At 31.4% G+C, this 15,251-nt stretch overlaps 1 protein-coding gene across 1 annotated transcript in view; it reads left to right on the top strand.

Annotated features, from left to right (window-relative positions):
• The first annotated feature begins 205 nt into the window (after positions 1–205).
• Positions 206–15,251, top strand: part of LOC123298555 (probable serine/threonine-protein kinase DDB_G0282963) — a 59,103-nt gene continuing 44,057 nt past the window's right edge. Inside the window, exon 1 of the mRNA XM_044880587.1 lies at positions 206–5,681. Coding sequence (XP_044736522.1) covers positions 391–5,681 — 5,291 coding nt within the window. The 5' untranslated portion in view covers positions 206–390. The remainder of the gene's footprint in view (positions 5,682–15,251) is intronic.

Here is a 15,251-nt window from a genome sequence, read left to right as displayed (position 1 = left end):
TTTTAAATGTGTTTGTTATAATTCCAGTGACTTGTGGAAGTGATTAACCATGTTTTAAACAATGTTTTCTTTTCTTTTAGTTTCTGTTTTGTTTGTTAAGTGATTATTATTATAGTTTTGTTGTGTTTTGTTCAAGAGAAAGGGATTTATAACTGTAAAATAATGGAAGTGCAATAGATTTTGAATATTTTCAACAATCAAATTAACAATTAAATTGATTGTTTTGAAATGAAAATAATAATTAAACGATATTGTTTATTGTGTGTTTTTCTAGGTTCAGTGTCCGTACGATGGCAATTGTTTGTGTTGTTATAACATTGTTGGATTATGTTTTATTGTGAAGAAGATGTTGTCAGTTGTGTTGGTTACTGCTAGTGAGTGCAGTGTTAAATGAGCTCTGAATTGTGTGATGGTGTGCGGGGGGCCCTGCCACCCATTCCTGCTTTGATTCCTATAACAGTGTTGCGCCCTTGTGGGGGCACAACACAACAATCATCATCGACCTCCTCGTCACCATGCTCTGTCACTGACGATAACAACACTGTTATCAATAATAATAAAAGTGGTGGTAGTATTAACAATAATTGTGTGAGAAATAATAGTAATAGTAAATCTTATAGTAGTGATAGTCAAAACAGTAACAGTAGTGATAATATTGTTAATAACACGACAACACAACAACGTTCATCGTCATCGTTCGGGTATAGTGTTGTACGCGGTGGTGCTGCTGTCGTTTCTGCTACCACTGCTAGTGAACATTCTAGCGGGGGTGGTGGTGGACGACAACAACGCACCAGGCGGTCGACACAACAAACAGTGCATAATTCGACGATCGATCCTAGTGTACAGTCACGTGACAGGTGTAGTAGCGAGCAAGCGCCAACCCGGCGATCCTCGCGACCAGAGCGTCATCGTAAATCAGATCGTAGACGATGCGGGCACAGAACTGATAGGCAAAAGTGTACAACAACTTGTTCCCGTTCACATAGTTCAGTGCAACGAAAAATTACAAATCGTGCGACTGATAAGTCGGACACACAACCGACAACAACTGTACCGCGAGTGAATCCTATATTTTTGTGGGTGAAGCAAGAAGACACTCGAATCGTGGAGGTGCGATGCGAGGATTACGACAAGCGGAATCGGATCCGGTTGACAAAAACAGCACAAGGATGGCGGGCAATACCACGTACAGAAACATTACTACCAGCAAGTGTTACTCCTGTGTTAAGTGACCCAAAACCAATTGAATCAATTGATACAAAACAAAATACAAAACAAAGTAAAAAGACTAAAAATAGAAAAAGTTCGAAATCAAAACGTAAATCATTTGAACGTTTAAGTGGTGATGGTGTTGGTGTTGTTGTTGATGACAGTAATAATACTCAAGTAAAACCAAACAATATTGTGGATCCGGAAATTGAAGCTTTAACAGTGACCCGAGAAGAAACAAGTTCACCAGCGTGGAGCGCCCCTGTTAATATTGAATCACATTTACCATCACATACAATTACAATACCACGTAAGAAATTGTTATTAGACGGTCCTGACTCAAAGGCAGTTGTTGTGGAGGAACCCACCGCCGTTACAACAACAACAACAACCACCAGTGTGGGTGACGGTAGTGGTGTTCTTGTTGTTGGTGGTAATAATAATACGGACGAAACTAGTAATAGCAGCAGCAGCAGCAGCAATAATAATAATAATAATAATAACAATAATGATGTGGCGCGGAGTGAAGAAAACAAATGTTGTGTAAACAGTGCAGACTGCAGTGCGCCGCCGCCACTGTTATCATCATCCTCATTACAAACAGCGCCTATTATACCAGCACCGCCACAACCATCACTTGATCCGAATACGGTCGGGTCATGTGACGTAACACCGCTTGATAACTTACTAGCTGTCGCTGAGTTTGAATTCAACCACCAAGTGCATAGTGAGAATGAACAAAAACAACTGCACCAAGAAGATAATAACACAATTATTGAATTAGATTCCTCATCAGATGATGTTGGAGACGACAATGATGATCTTGATCAGGAACAACAATTAATACAATCTAGTCAAGTGAATGATAATCATGATAATTTAAATGATAATGATGATGAAATTAATGAAATAATTGATGAGGATTATACAGATAATATTGATGATAAACATGATGACAATGATAATGAAATAGATACGAATCATTGTTTTAATGAAAATAATATAAATGATAATGCACAAGATAATGATAATGATGACGATGAAGTAACGGTAGTTGAGACGACTGATAATATTGAAACATTAGCAGATTTAAGTGAACAACATAAAGAATTCTTTGAGAATATTGTACAATTAAATAAATTAATTGAATCAAGGACAGCAGAGAATTTAACAAAAATAAGCATAGAACAATCAAAAGAAACGGTAACAAATAATATTACAACTAGTGAACCACGTCAATCGACCTCATCATCTGATGAATGTGGTGATTATAACGAAGACGATGAAAATAATTTAGCAATGGATGACATTATTACACGTTTAGAACAATCATTACAGAGTCCAGAGGAGATGACAACAACAACACAAACTCCAACTACTACATGTTGTACAACTGCTGATATGGAACAATTATGCGCAGACGCTACAAATTTTATACCGATAACAAACGACGACGAGACATCGGAAAAAATAGAGGAAATTAATGACAAATCGAATAATAACAACACTGATGTTGTCGTTGGTATTGGTGATGAAGAAGATGAAGACGATGATGTGACATATATAAATGAGGAAGAAAATGAAATAAAAAATGAGACGATCAAACATGGTGAAGAAAATCAATGTGATATAGAGGAAGTAGAGGACGAAGACGATGATGTAATTGTAGCGGTTGAGGACGATCATTGTAATACACCTCCGCCTGCTACGAAAGATGATATTGGTTCAATAACACAAGATAATAAAATCACATCCTTAGAAATATTAGATTCAACGACAACAGCATTTGATGAGAAATCAACTGTTGAGAGTATTATTGATGATGATGTTGATGAAGAAGTTGATGAACAACCGACAGATTTATCAATAACAAAAAATTCAACAATTAATTTAGTAAGTAATGTTCAAGATGAAGATTTTGAAGATGATGAAGATGTTGAATTTGAAGAAAACACTGAAGAAGACCTTCCAACTGATCTCAGTATACCAAAGCATATAATACCAACACCACCTCCATTACGTGTTGAAACTCCTAGACCACCTTCGCACAGTTCTGAAACAATACAATCACCACAACCAAGTGGTATTCCAGCTGTGCCTCCATCACCTGATATATTTTTTAGTAACTCAACCCAAAAGAACAAATCATTATTCCTTGAAACTTTATTATCGTCATCATCACCAAAATTATGTTTAACACCGGAGGTAACAATTACACGACAACAGAAAGAACCATTAGATCTCGGTAAAAGTCGAAAATCAGCAAGTCCAACAGTGACATGCTCCGAGGAAGTTAAAAATGATAATAATTTTAAATTTAATAATAACGATGGTGAACCAAATGCTAAACGATTAAAGATTGAAGATATTACTTTGAAAAATTTGTTACACAAAACAAAAGGGGATGCAAAAATTACTAAAGAAAAATCTGATTCAACAAACGAAAAGGATTCATCACGCTTATTACATTTATTAACCACCGATACAGATGTGGATCCGGTTATACAATTTAAACAATTATTAGCTGATGATATTAATATTCCTGATCCACTATTGGTACCTAAAAATAGATTAAATCAAATATTAATGGCACCAGGTGTTGAAATACCACGATTATTAACTGAACGTCCAGAATTACGCTTACCAGACGCTTTAGCGTTTCCACAATTACTACAAAATCCTGATATATTAGTAATATCCATAGCTCAATTACAAATTATTTTACAAAAACATTCAGAAACAATTAAATTACATGAAACTGCAACACCGCCTGTTTCATCCAAACCAGAAAAAGTGAAACCTACACCACCAGTTGTAAAAAAATCAGTTGAAGTACAAGAAAAACCAACACATACGCCAAGTAGTACAGATTTTGTATCACAATATGCAGCAGCTAAATCAGCAGCCGCGTTATTACCACCACATATCAGTGCTGCAGGTTTATTTGATTCGAATTTAAAACCAACGAGCTTATCAAAATCAACAAAAGATAATCCAAATAGACTAACAACATCCGGCCTAGCTGGTGATATAGATGCAGCCACAACCGCTGCATTTAATCAAATGTTATGGTTACCATATTTAAATCAATTAGAAGCTGCTGCAATGGCATGTGGTAATAATACTGATTTTCTAAAAGCATTAAACGCAGTATTTCCGCCCACTTTGCCACCATTTGATCCAGCACAAATGTTTCCAAACTTTGGTATGCATAATAATTTCCCACCGGCTGCATCAATGGATTATAATAATCAATTAGAAATGGCAATGTGGCAAGAAGCAATGATGAAAGCTAATATGGCCGCATCTGCAGCAACACCAAATACACCTTCAACACCAAGCACACCTTCTCAATCAAACAGTCGTAGTAAAAATGCCATCGATAGTAGTTATCCAATGTCGAAATCGTTTTATAGAGAAAATACTAGTAATAATCATACAAGTAGCTCGAATAATTCTAGTTCCAATAATTTATATAATATGGAAGGTAGAAATTCACATTTACTAACGAGCAAAAAGAGCAACCAGAATATTCAACCAAACAAATCAACGTCATCCCATCATCATACATCAGCACGTACCAGTCCAATAACACATAATTTTAATCAACAACGATTTCCTTCGAATACTGCTGGTGGAGATACCCCAGCTAGTATGGTACCTACAAATCCATACTTAAATAATTTATCAAACGCTTATCCATTTAATCATAACTTACAAATACCACATTATAATCCAAATTTAGCCCAATGGAATGGTGCTACAGCAGCGACAGCGGCTGCAACCTCAGCCAAACAACAACATTCATCACGTAGTAGTAATAAATCTGCGTCATCATTATCAAAATCGTCTCCATCAGTGCCAAACTATCAAAATTTTAATAATTTAATGACATCCAAAAGTGATTATTTAAAATATCAACAAAATATATTAAACGCTTATAATCAACGAAATAAACAAGACGAGCGTACCGTTCAATCAAAACCCAAACCTAGTGAATCAGCAAACATGTCACAGCAACAACCACAACAAAAACCACGTGTCACATGTAAATCATTACAAAATCTATTGAGCCCGTCACGCTTATCACAAGATTTATCCGCAAAGAAATCATCGTCACACAATGAAGTGACATCAATTCGTAATACTTTACCATCGTCCACATCAATAACACGTTTAACCACACAACCAATGGATTTGTCTGGTGGTCATCCAATGTTACATTCTTCATCTGGTGGTCACAATCATCATCATCAGCAATCGTCACATCACCATCATCATAGTAGTTCTTCGTCTAGCGGTTCTAAATTAAAAGTGAAACAACATTTGGTGGATAATAGTCGTCAACCAAAATTATTGAAACACGATGAAATACCAGAAGTTGGCAGTACTACATCTAGTCTTGAAGAAATGTCCACTACACAATTACAAGATGCACAAAATCAATTGTGGCATCCACTGTTTGGCAAGTGAGTAAATATCGAACTTTTTTTTTATTACTAATTTAGACGATATATTTAAAAACTGTCACAGATCTTTAAGTTTTGTTTTTATTACAGATTAATTTTATTTGAAATTACTTAATTAATAATAATTGTTTTTGAAAGGAAGTAAACAAATAAATATGACAAAGTTTAAAGGCAATGAAATGAAAGGAAACTTTTTATTGAAAAAATAAAAGAGATTTGGATAAATTATGCAAATTGCTTTTTAGAATGAACAATTTTGTATCACTAAAGCGATAAGTGCGAAAAATGTTCAACAAAATGTGTTAAAATGACGCTTAATATGCTGTGCAAACATTTTTAACACAACTACAATGACTGTGTAAAATTTGTATCACATATTGTATAATTCTTAGAATTGAAAAGTTCATAGCAACTTTCTTCAAAAATGTGGAAACCTCATTGAAAATTTTCGGAAAAATTGAAGTTTAATATTTTTTCAACGCATAACATGTGAAAATGGACATTTTAAACTTTTATTCGTTTCAAAGCTTGCAAAAACCATAACGCACTGTTTTGTATATATTGTACTTTTTGCCTCGGTGTAGTGTACACGTAGTGCATCTAGAAAAAGACAATTTTTTTCTACTTGGAATGAGTGTATGTATGCACTAGAGTACAAAAACCACCTTACATAAATCGATTAATACTTCTTTTTATGCAATTATTCGGTGGATACTGAAAATGATTCGAGATTTAGGTAATTTTATTTGGGTTTTTGATTCGCAGAATTGGGTTTTTAGCGTCATCAGATTCCTCCGCTCGGCTAATTTTCCTTTACCCGACATATGGAATGAGCCTGAAACCATTGAAAGTAAATTTTCCGCTCAGAGGTGTGTGTGTACCACTACCTCCGTCCCCACCCCATTGAAATTTTAATCACATACATTTTTTTGTATGTAAAGTTTAAAGTGTTTGTAACTTGCAAATTACAGCATATATCGGAAAAACACGAAAATTTATTTTTCAAATGATGCTGTAATTTTAAAAGGGCAAACAATTGAATTCTTAATCTGGGAGGTAATGCTTACCAAAAAAGTATGAGTCATAAATTCCCACGGAGAGAGAAGGGTTTCATATTGGTGGCTCGATGGTCAATTAGATATACCAAAACAATATCATTCTATTTCAAAATATCGTAAAATCGTTTTTTTTTTTGAAATATGATTTCGCTTTTTTTGACCGTAAATTTTGTAACAATCGCGAATTAAAATTGTCCTTGTGGGCTAGAATTAGTGGGTGAATAAACTTTGACATTTAATAAGAAAAGTGTTCTTACCTCAGTTCCCGTTATCGGAGTAAACTTTATCGCTCTATTACTTTAAAAATGTCAGTAGGAGATTAAAAATTAGAATTACTTTATCACTGAATATCACTTTTATATTGTTTTCAATTTTATAAATTTCAATGATTTTGAAATCCTACATCGTTAGACACCTTGAAAATGAACTTTGTGGGCATAAAACAAAAAGCATTTGAGCAAGGTCAAATATTTTAAATAATATTGAAATCCATTGCATCGTATCGCGGTTTGTTAACGATAATCACATTGATTTTATTTCAATTTTAATTAATTACATTTGCCAATTTGAACATTGTATTCAATTTATCGTTAATTTTTTTTCAAGGTTCTTGTGTTATAAAAACCTTAATTGTTTAAACTGTTGAATAAAATTTTGACAGTATAAATACTTTATTTTATTTCAATTTCAGTTTTGTCAATTCATTTCACAGAGCTTTTGATCAGAACATTTTGGAGGTGGTTTAAAAAAGTTTCACAGAAAGCCGTTTTCCTAGTCATATACTAAAACTATAATATATTCGAAGCTTTGATTGCCCGTATCGTGGAAACTAGTTGTTAGACTATTACCAGTGAAAACAAACAATGGACTGAGTTAGTTGTTGAAATACCATGTGTAGACAGTGTTGATTACTCTGTCATATTACACATACATACATGTCATACATACATAACTGACATCCCCGTATAATACATACTATACAATTGGCGCCTAATTTACGCCTTCAGGGGTAATGATGTTTACAAAAAAAATGTCTCAAACAAAAGTTGTTTATTTTTTTATAAGGAACATTTTTTACATTTAAACTTTTGTTCTATCTTTAACAGATTACAAGATGGCTCCAACGAACCCAAGACCCAATTGATCTATGTTCCTCATTTACGAACTCGGCCTCACTTTTTACGTCCTATGCACGCTATAAAAATTTCAGCTTGATATCTCTTTTTGATTTTGAGTTTTCGTGACGACAGACGGACAGACAGACGACAGACAGCCGGAAATGGGCTAATTATTTGATTTTATGAACACCTATACCAAAATTTTGTTCATAGTATCAATATTTTTAAGCTTTACAAACTTGGGACTAAACTTAGTATACCTTTGTATATTTCATATACAAAGGTATAAAAATATCATTGAGTATTAATGAACAACCTGGTATTAGTTATTGTATTTACCATGAACATAACAACTTTTGTTGGGACTGCACTGATACTTACTTACCGTAATAAAAAAAAAAAAAAAAAAAAAAAAACTAAATGAAGAAGACTATAATGATTGACTGAAGTAACACAAATAAATATACAAAAAACAGGTTTTCTTGCAATCATACTATTTTTGTATAATAATTAATTAGTTTTGTTATATTTATTTATATGTATATTCATATTAGGTACCATTTTATTTGTATGTTATTATAAATAACATACATTATGACTAATTATAGTCATTATTATTATTATTATTTTTAGTTTTATTTTTTTATTTTAATTTAGTTATTATATCATATATAGTATGAATATTTTAAAGATTTCGTACCAATAATATTTAGAATAAACTTTATATTATATTGGGTTTTATGGGAATTAATTCAAGCAAAAATCTAATTAGTCCAAATCAATTAAGTGATGCCTAATCTGCAGCTTCAAAAACTGAATATATTTCTTTACAGAAGTTAAATTTATTCTTAAAATTTATTGTATACCAAATTATCACCGAATGTATTAGACTCCGTTCTATTAGTTGTGGTTCGTGTAGATCAGGCATGGGCGAATCATTTTAAGTCAAAGCCACCATTGTTATAGCTTTATTGGGTGCCATAAACTTTATTGTATGTCCCTCTTTCCAAGACTGCATAGCTCATAGAAGAGGAAGCGAACGGGTATACGACTCGTCTACCTATCTCAGTTTCTCTTATAGTAATGAGATAGGTAGAAAAAAAATTGTTGTCTCTCTGTCTTACTCGTATTTTTGGTTGTCACTGTTTAGGTTGTCACTGCCTTACTCGTATACAGAAGTATGAGTGCCTTCTTTAAGCCACATTTGCCCATGCATGGTGTAGATCACTAAAACTGATTACTGGTTTATCTGAGATCAATCAAACAAAGAAGAAATCAATAAGTTAATCTAGAGCTTGATTTAAGCATGTATTTTTCTTTCGAAAAACAAAATGACGGCTGATAATTTATTAACGAAGAAAAAAGTACTAACAAATTGTTTAAAATAATTCTAACTTATTCTAAGTTATTTCGTTTACTGGAATTGCTTTCGGAGATTTTGTGATTTTTCATTTTTTTTTTGTTTTAAAGTATTATATAGGTATTTAAAGTTACTTTCCAACTATAATTCTCTTGAAACTAGGTACAAGAACCTAACATGACTGATATAACGATATTCCTGAAATGCATATTAAGAAGAAAATACTAGAATTACATGAGTGAAAAAACTTATATTCCGAAATAAATTACAATTAAATAAGTTTTGTTTTTGTTTGGTACGGATATTAATGAAGATTTAATATTTTGTGAGCCAACGGAACCATTTATGGATAATAATACTTCACACATTACTACTTGGATCTGAATAATAATAGAGTAATAAATATATTAATTGTTACTACCCGATGTTTTGTAAAAATTACCATATAAGTAATTCAGTGATTTTATTTTTAAATCGAAGGTGAATATGGTATTGAAAGGTATGGTTTCCCTTAAATGATCTTTTTTTAAAAGATAAATTTTTGGTATTAATCGATTTTATTCGTTTATGAATTAAAAATTTAACTGGATAATTTTTCATGTAAAAATGCTAGCTAAGATCGTATTTGATAACATAAGACAACGTTAGACCAGAATTACATAAGTAACTTTAAAAAACATAATAAACCTAAAATAACAAAAAAGTTTATCTCTTTAAAGAAATTTGATCTATAGATCTACAAAATGTATTGTTGTTATTTGTTCGCGTCAATGACACATTTTACTCTCTTTCCCGAGAAAATTTTTACTGGCGGATAACCGCAACCCCCCACCCGTCTTATAGCTGGCAGTCACTTAATTATTTTCAATTTGGATTAAAAGTTAACAGCTCTGCAAAGTTTCAGATTTCTTAAAATGAGCTGAAACGAAAGGAAATCTCTGCATGTTTTAGCTGACAGATAAGGTAAAACTCCAATGCGGCAAGCAGAGACTCTATCGCGTCTCATTTCTTTCTTTCAATAACTTTCAAAAAAGCTATGTTTCATACTTGTTAAAATTACCTTTCGGAAAAGAACATCCCCAAATCTGTAGAAATCCTTTCATTTGGCGGCTAGTTAATAACATTTCTGGCCTTGTTAAAATAGAAATGTCGATCACCCACAGGACTGGAAATATAATGTGAATGTATTTACCCACTTTAAGTTTAAGCTGACTTTGATTAAGTTGAGTTCATTCATATGTTTGTTTCACTTTGCGTCTTGGGGTAAGCAATTATTGTTCTCTAACGCTATGTAATTTTTAACAAAAATTAAACACATTAATTACTGACATTAGAAATTTTATTTCTTTAGAATAAAACATACTTTAATTGCCTTCAAATTTTTTTATAACATATTTTTTTACTTAATTTAATGGGTTTAGTAATTTAATTTAATTACTAAAAATATTTGTACAAAATATTAGTTAATAAGTTATGACCCATTGTTCAATTATTTAGCATTGAAAACTCACAATCTTAATTGAATCGATTTAACAAATTTTCTAATAATTTTTTGTTAAATACAAATTTTTATGGACTTATTTGTATGTTATTTAGAGGGCAGGAGAGCTACCACCCCCCTTGGACCAGCGAACCGATTTTTTTAAAATTATTTGGAGAAAATTGATCATGTCACCCTCCCCCCCCCTCTAAAAACCTGTTCCTCCAGTCGAGTTTATTTAGTTATAATAGGGCTTTGATCACTAGATACTTGTAAAGGTTCTCGTGAAAGATTCCATTTCTTTATGTTGTCTAATTCTCTCCGAGATTTGCTTGGCCATTTAAAATTGGCTCAATTTATCTCCATAAAAAAAACAAATTCAAACTAAAAATAATTCAGGAAATACATGTTAGAGTACATAATAAAAAAACATCAATTTTAAACAAAAGAAGATTTTATGATCTTTAGATGAAAGACTTTTTTTTAAAGTTACATTATCAGTGGAATTATTATTTTATCATTAAATGTTATTAATAATTATTTTTGGAATTACAGACCATGAAGGTAATCAGTACATTCACCTTATACCAACAACGTCACTTTGTCAACGTTGACAAATTTCAAACGCTTTGTATAAGTTTACGTAATACTAAATTTGTGATTTTATTAAAATTTATCATTAATGTATAAAATAATCATGTAACTTCCATATAAAATGTTCCACATTTACCTTAAGGATTTAAAGCAAACATGCCCTATGTTGAGAAATTTCGCTAAATGAACGGACGTTAAAGCCTTACTTATAGCTTGAAAGGTTGTAGGGAGAATAAGGGAAAATTAGAGAATTATGTCACAATAACTTCATTATCAATACAGTCCAGTACATTTTTCAACCCTTATTGCGAAAAGAAAATAGTTTAAAATCAAAAAAAAAAACGCTTTTGGAATTAGCTAAACTGAAAAGTAGAAAAAATTTTATCGTAAAAAGGAATTTTATCGTAGGGTTGCTAAATTTCAAACATTGTAAATATTTTTAAATACGCGAGAAATAATCATTTCCTTGGCAATATCACTTTGATTTTGATAACTTCGCAACAATTATTTTGTGTCCGACTCTCTTGCGGTTCTTTCTAGGAGCAGGTAAGGTACAGTATAACAGTATAACAGTAGATATGTTTTTTCAGGACTTTGACTGAAGGAAGTTTGATTTCTATTAAGGACTTGCAATTACCTTGGAGGTCTTCTTTATACTTTACCAATTGTCTTGGAGACCCTTTTTTATGATTTACGTAATGTTCTTCTTAAAATTTTGAAAAATGATGAGCAATAAAGAATTATTAGAACTTCCACACTAAATAATAAAATGTATATCCACCAAGACTTATTATTATGGAAGTGCAAAAAAGAATAAATTATAAAAGAAAAACAATAAATGATTGTAAATTACCTTTATGTTTAGGTAAAACTATTGTGTATACATTATGTATTGTTTTATTTTTAGAATTGTTCTTTGAAGTTTACAAGTTCATCGAATGTTTTATATTAAATCAGCTATAAGCTATGTACCGGGTGTATTATAATTAGTGGTCAATATTCGAGGGGCTAAAAGGGTATGCTGAAACAAGCGGATATGTGTCCGAAAACGACCCCCTTAGTAGCTACAGACCTCAGATCCTTTAAAAAAAGTTTCGAAACAAAAGTCGTTGGTATTTGTTAATGGCGGAGAACTTTTGTTCTAAATCTAAGAATTTTTAGGAATTATGGCATATTATTAAAGAAATTCGTAGAGCAGTAGCTGCGTCAGCTAAGCGAACACATTTTTCTCAAAATCGAATATTGGATTTTTAGAGAGATTTTGCATTTCAAGAATTGTTATTTCTAAGCGTCTACAGAAAAAAATGACAAGAGTACCTACTTTTTTACTTAACATACCTCCCCACCCCTTGTTTATCTTTCCATAACTCCATCATAAGTACAAAAGCAATAGCTCTATTCCCTTCGACAATTCGCTAAAATCATAATAGAGCAAAATTTTAAATTTCGTCAATGTTTCTTATTAAAATATCAACATCCAAATATCGTTTCGAAAACTACACCAATTGGCCATAAACATGAAACAATTTTTCGTATTCATGCAAAGCTTCTGATTCATATAGCTCCGATACGGGCCACAAACGGTTAGAGGAAGAGCAAAACTTACAATTATTAATATGTTATCAAGTGGTCAAAGTGCCCGACACATTCTTTGCTGCGTTTTTTCAGATGGATAGCTAAATATGACGTTATCACACAACACTTTCGAAAAAGTCGTTGAGAGAAAGTTAGGTCAACAAAAAAGCCACGGAGTTTTAAGTATGTATTAATCATTTAACAGAAAGGATGCCACCCCATGGACTATGTTTTTGATGTAAGTGTTATTAGTTAACTAATCCAGTCTTGATTTTAAAAGAAATACAATTAGATGGTATAAAAAGACTTTAAATTCAAGAAATAAATTTAATTACTGTTTTTAATATAAATTCTACACTACCCTAAATTTATAATTCCATTGAAAGTAACAAAAATAATTGAAAGGAAGCCAGATTACCCTTTAGATAAAGGAACCAACAAAATTATACACAGGAACTAATTTTTTTAATGATTTTATTGTAAGATTGTATTATTGTTTGCTTGCGTGTGGAAGAAACTCTAAAACTAATATATATATATATATAGGTTGGCTTCACCGAAGGCATTTTATATCGTTCATCTACTTATAAAGGCATTATATATCATTCTACTACATCTATAATATTGTATTATTTGTATAGTATTTTTACAAAAAAAGGAAGAGTTTTTGAATTTACGGGATCATTGTTTCTTGTTTAGATATATTTTTGGAATATTTTGTTTACTTGATTCATCAGTATCATCATTAGACTACGAATACCATAGCATACTAAAAAAAAGATCAATTGAGCTTTAAAAGTTAAGAATTAATATGCTAAAATTAAATTTGTCTAAGAATCTTTCGTTTCAAAATGACTTTTCAAAAGTTCCTTCATTATGCTGATTTTTTTTTAGCTTTAAGGGGTTGTTCTTGAAACAAACAACTAATATTTTATGAAATATTAGAGATACATCCTTCGACAGGATGTAAACCAAGCAATTTTTTCACTAATGGATACCTACATATATTATTAAAAATTTTCCCAAAGCTTCCACATTCTCAAAGTTATAAGTCATACATATTTAAATTTAAACTTATCTTTATAACGACTAACATGGTAATGGAAGGACCTTTTGAATTTTATGAATATGATATCGGTAAAAGCCATTATTTGAATGTATCGGTAGAAGTCATTAAAAAACAAAAACTTTTGATTTAGTAGTCAACCCAGTATCTGCATGCATTACGTTTGGTTTGATCAGGAATATATTATGACATAATAAATATAATAAATAAAAATTTCCTTAAAAAAACTACTGAAGATTTCTCTGATAAGAACTGCATTTTTCACTATACTATTTGAATGCGCTCATTATAGGGCACCTTATACATTTAATACCTTATATTACTTATCAAAATACAAAAATCCTTAGGTAACCAACCATTAATTTATTTAAATAATTATAATCTAAAGTTATTATCAGTTTTTTATAAAGATTCCATATATGGAAAAAATACCCACAAAAGAATAAACAAGATTTAAAAAGAAAACAAAACAGCTGAGCGCGTACGTAAATCTCTCACAGACTGCTCAATATATATTCATGTGTAGAAGAGAGATACGTCGGTATATAAATCGTTATAAGGAAGGAAGTCGTTTCGTTTCAAACTACAATATATCGTAAAATTTATCTACCATTGTCTACTATACAAAGATTTCATATATCTTGTGCTCTTTTTAGTAATACGAAGTTGTAACGTCGGTATAACTCGTATATATTGTAATGATTATCGCGTTCTTCATTCAACTTCGTGGGTGTTGTCTGACAACTTATTTAAGAAAAAAAATTATATGTTTAAAATATTTTCGTGTTTTTTTTTTCTTACATATTATTTTAAGAATACATTTTATTTTTATAATAATTACAAAAAATATAATATTTTATATTTAACTAGCTGTACCCGGTATGCGTTTCAATGTCATATCAACTAAAAAGATTGTTTGGTTGTATATTATGTTAATTAAAAAGTACTTTTTTATACACAATATTTTTGATTTTTCCGTCTGGTGCGTACACGAATAAGTAAGATGGTTCCCTGCGCTTGAGCAAGCCATATAAAGGTGCCCATGTGGAAAATTTATTATAACACGTTTGACATTTAATTTTTAAATGGGTACGTGTATATACTCAAATTGAGTTTAATCCCACTCCAGTTTTTTTATATAGATTTTTAGTCCAGAAACCATAAAGGACGTCCTCATAAAAGGGTACCAAAATTTCATCACAATATGATCAACTTTTTAGAAATGTATAGAATCAGGCTTTAGAAATGGCTATAACTTGCAAGTTTATTCTCTAAGGAGCATATTATGTCGATTTAAAGAGTTGCAATACCACAAACAG

Source organism: Chrysoperla carnea, chromosome 4, assembly GCF_905475395.1.
Source record: "Chrysoperla carnea chromosome 4, inChrCarn1.1, whole genome shotgun sequence".
NCBI classification, from domain to species: Eukaryota; Metazoa; Arthropoda; class Insecta; order Neuroptera; family Chrysopidae; genus Chrysoperla; species Chrysoperla carnea.
Note: the sequence above shows the minus strand (reverse complement) of the source record. Positions and strands in the feature narration are given on the sequence as shown.